Below are 1,483 nucleotides of genomic sequence, written 5' to 3' on the forward strand. Positions count from 1 at the left end.
ATACATAAAAATGTAATACATATATATATATATGCATGCATGTACACACACGCATTACATAAAGTCATTCGTACAGACATGAACATGTAAGAAAATTATTAAACAATCATAACGTTATACATGATTGTACAGCAAGGCGTCGAAGCATGATTCAGAAGTACGCACTTTCGGTTGAAGGACATTTCTTCTTTATTACAGAAATAAAATTAATTCAAAACAATAACCACAATTTACTTAAAATTTAATAGCGAACGGAACTCGCTTGCCATAGCGATTTTATAGCAGAAATATTTATGAAATTGTTACCGCGATATCGATCCGACTAACTGCCATCATGCCGTTTTTTAAACTCGCCTCTATCATGTATTGTCCTTTGGGTGTTTCCGGCGGCAGAAAATCGAGATTGAGGGAATAGTTGTCGACCGTGTAATTCCCCTTGTTAAACAATTGAATAAAACAAACATAAACACACACATCAAACGAAAATTACAATTGATTTAAATTTTACCTTAGGAAAGGGACAGGTATATTCTGCTGGTAGATTGGACGCCTGCACAATAGGTGTATAGATGTCCTCTTCATCTTTTAGAAATGTGCAAAAATTCTTTTCCACGGTATACACTACCATCCCCTTCTTTCTTTGCTCGCCATAGTAATTGAAAATCATTAACGAAATCTGTTATTCGCAATAAAAAATCGAAATTCAAGTTAAAGTGCAAAACTCAAGACCTCAAGTCTAATCAAGTCGAGAGTCGATATTTATTAAAAAGACGAGAACCTTTTGTTCGTTTCCTAAATTGCGGTTGATAGCAAAATCGCCAGTAAAAACGTAATCGTTGCGTGCCACCTTCTTCATACGCATCGTATTCCAGTCGATCCAGGTTGTATCATAATTTTTATTAACTTCAAATGAGTTCAATTCGATGGAGAAGGCCGCCTCGCCTCGCACTTCGGTGATAGCAATCAAAAGCCACCAAAAGAAATACTTTTCATTTAAAAACGCTTTAAGTAGCATTATAATGAATTTCACTTTCGTATTATGACCTGTCTTGCGCAACGCAGTTGTACTTTCACTAAAATTCTTCGTTCAATAGATACGTTTTTATAGGAATCAGGACTCGTGCTCCCGGCATGCGATTGTCTTGTAACAACTTGCATACAATGCATTGTTAACAATTTTTTTTTTTTTTTTATTTTAAATTTTGTTTCCTTATAGGAAACAAGTCATGCTTTAATTAAATAACAATTAATTGAAAATTAAACCTTTTAGACAAAAGCAAATATTTCGCGTGATGCTTACTATTTACATTTTGTTTAGTTATTCTTTAGTTTTTCATGTGCACACGATCCTCCAAAAATTTGATCATCTCATTAGTAACGACTATTAATGCACGCTATCTATCATTGGAATAAATTAATCCATTTATTTCTCAATCTCTCTCTCTCTCTCTCTCTCTCTCTCTCTCTCTCTCTCTCTCTCTCT

At 34.2% G+C, this 1,483-nt stretch overlaps 1 protein-coding gene across 1 annotated transcript; it reads right to left on the bottom strand.

The window, feature by feature from the left end:
• Positions 1–291: 291 nt before the first annotated feature.
• Positions 292–1,015, bottom strand: LOC119634420. The gene is made up of 3 exons (XM_038028577.1): positions 779–1,015; positions 509–676; positions 292–435 (listed from the first exon to the last, which is right to left on the bottom strand). Exons 1-3 carry the CDS (start codon positions 1,013–1,015, stop codon positions 292–294), a joined length of 549 nt encoding a protein of 182 aa, XP_037884505.1.
• Between the last annotated feature and the right edge of the window lie 468 nt (positions 1,016–1,483).

Source organism: Glossina fuscipes, unplaced genomic scaffold (assembly GCF_014805625.2).
Source record: "Glossina fuscipes isolate IAEA_lab_2018 unplaced genomic scaffold, Yale_Gfus_2 0, whole genome shotgun sequence".
Lineage (NCBI taxonomy): Eukaryota > Metazoa > Arthropoda > Insecta > Diptera > Glossinidae > Glossina > Glossina fuscipes.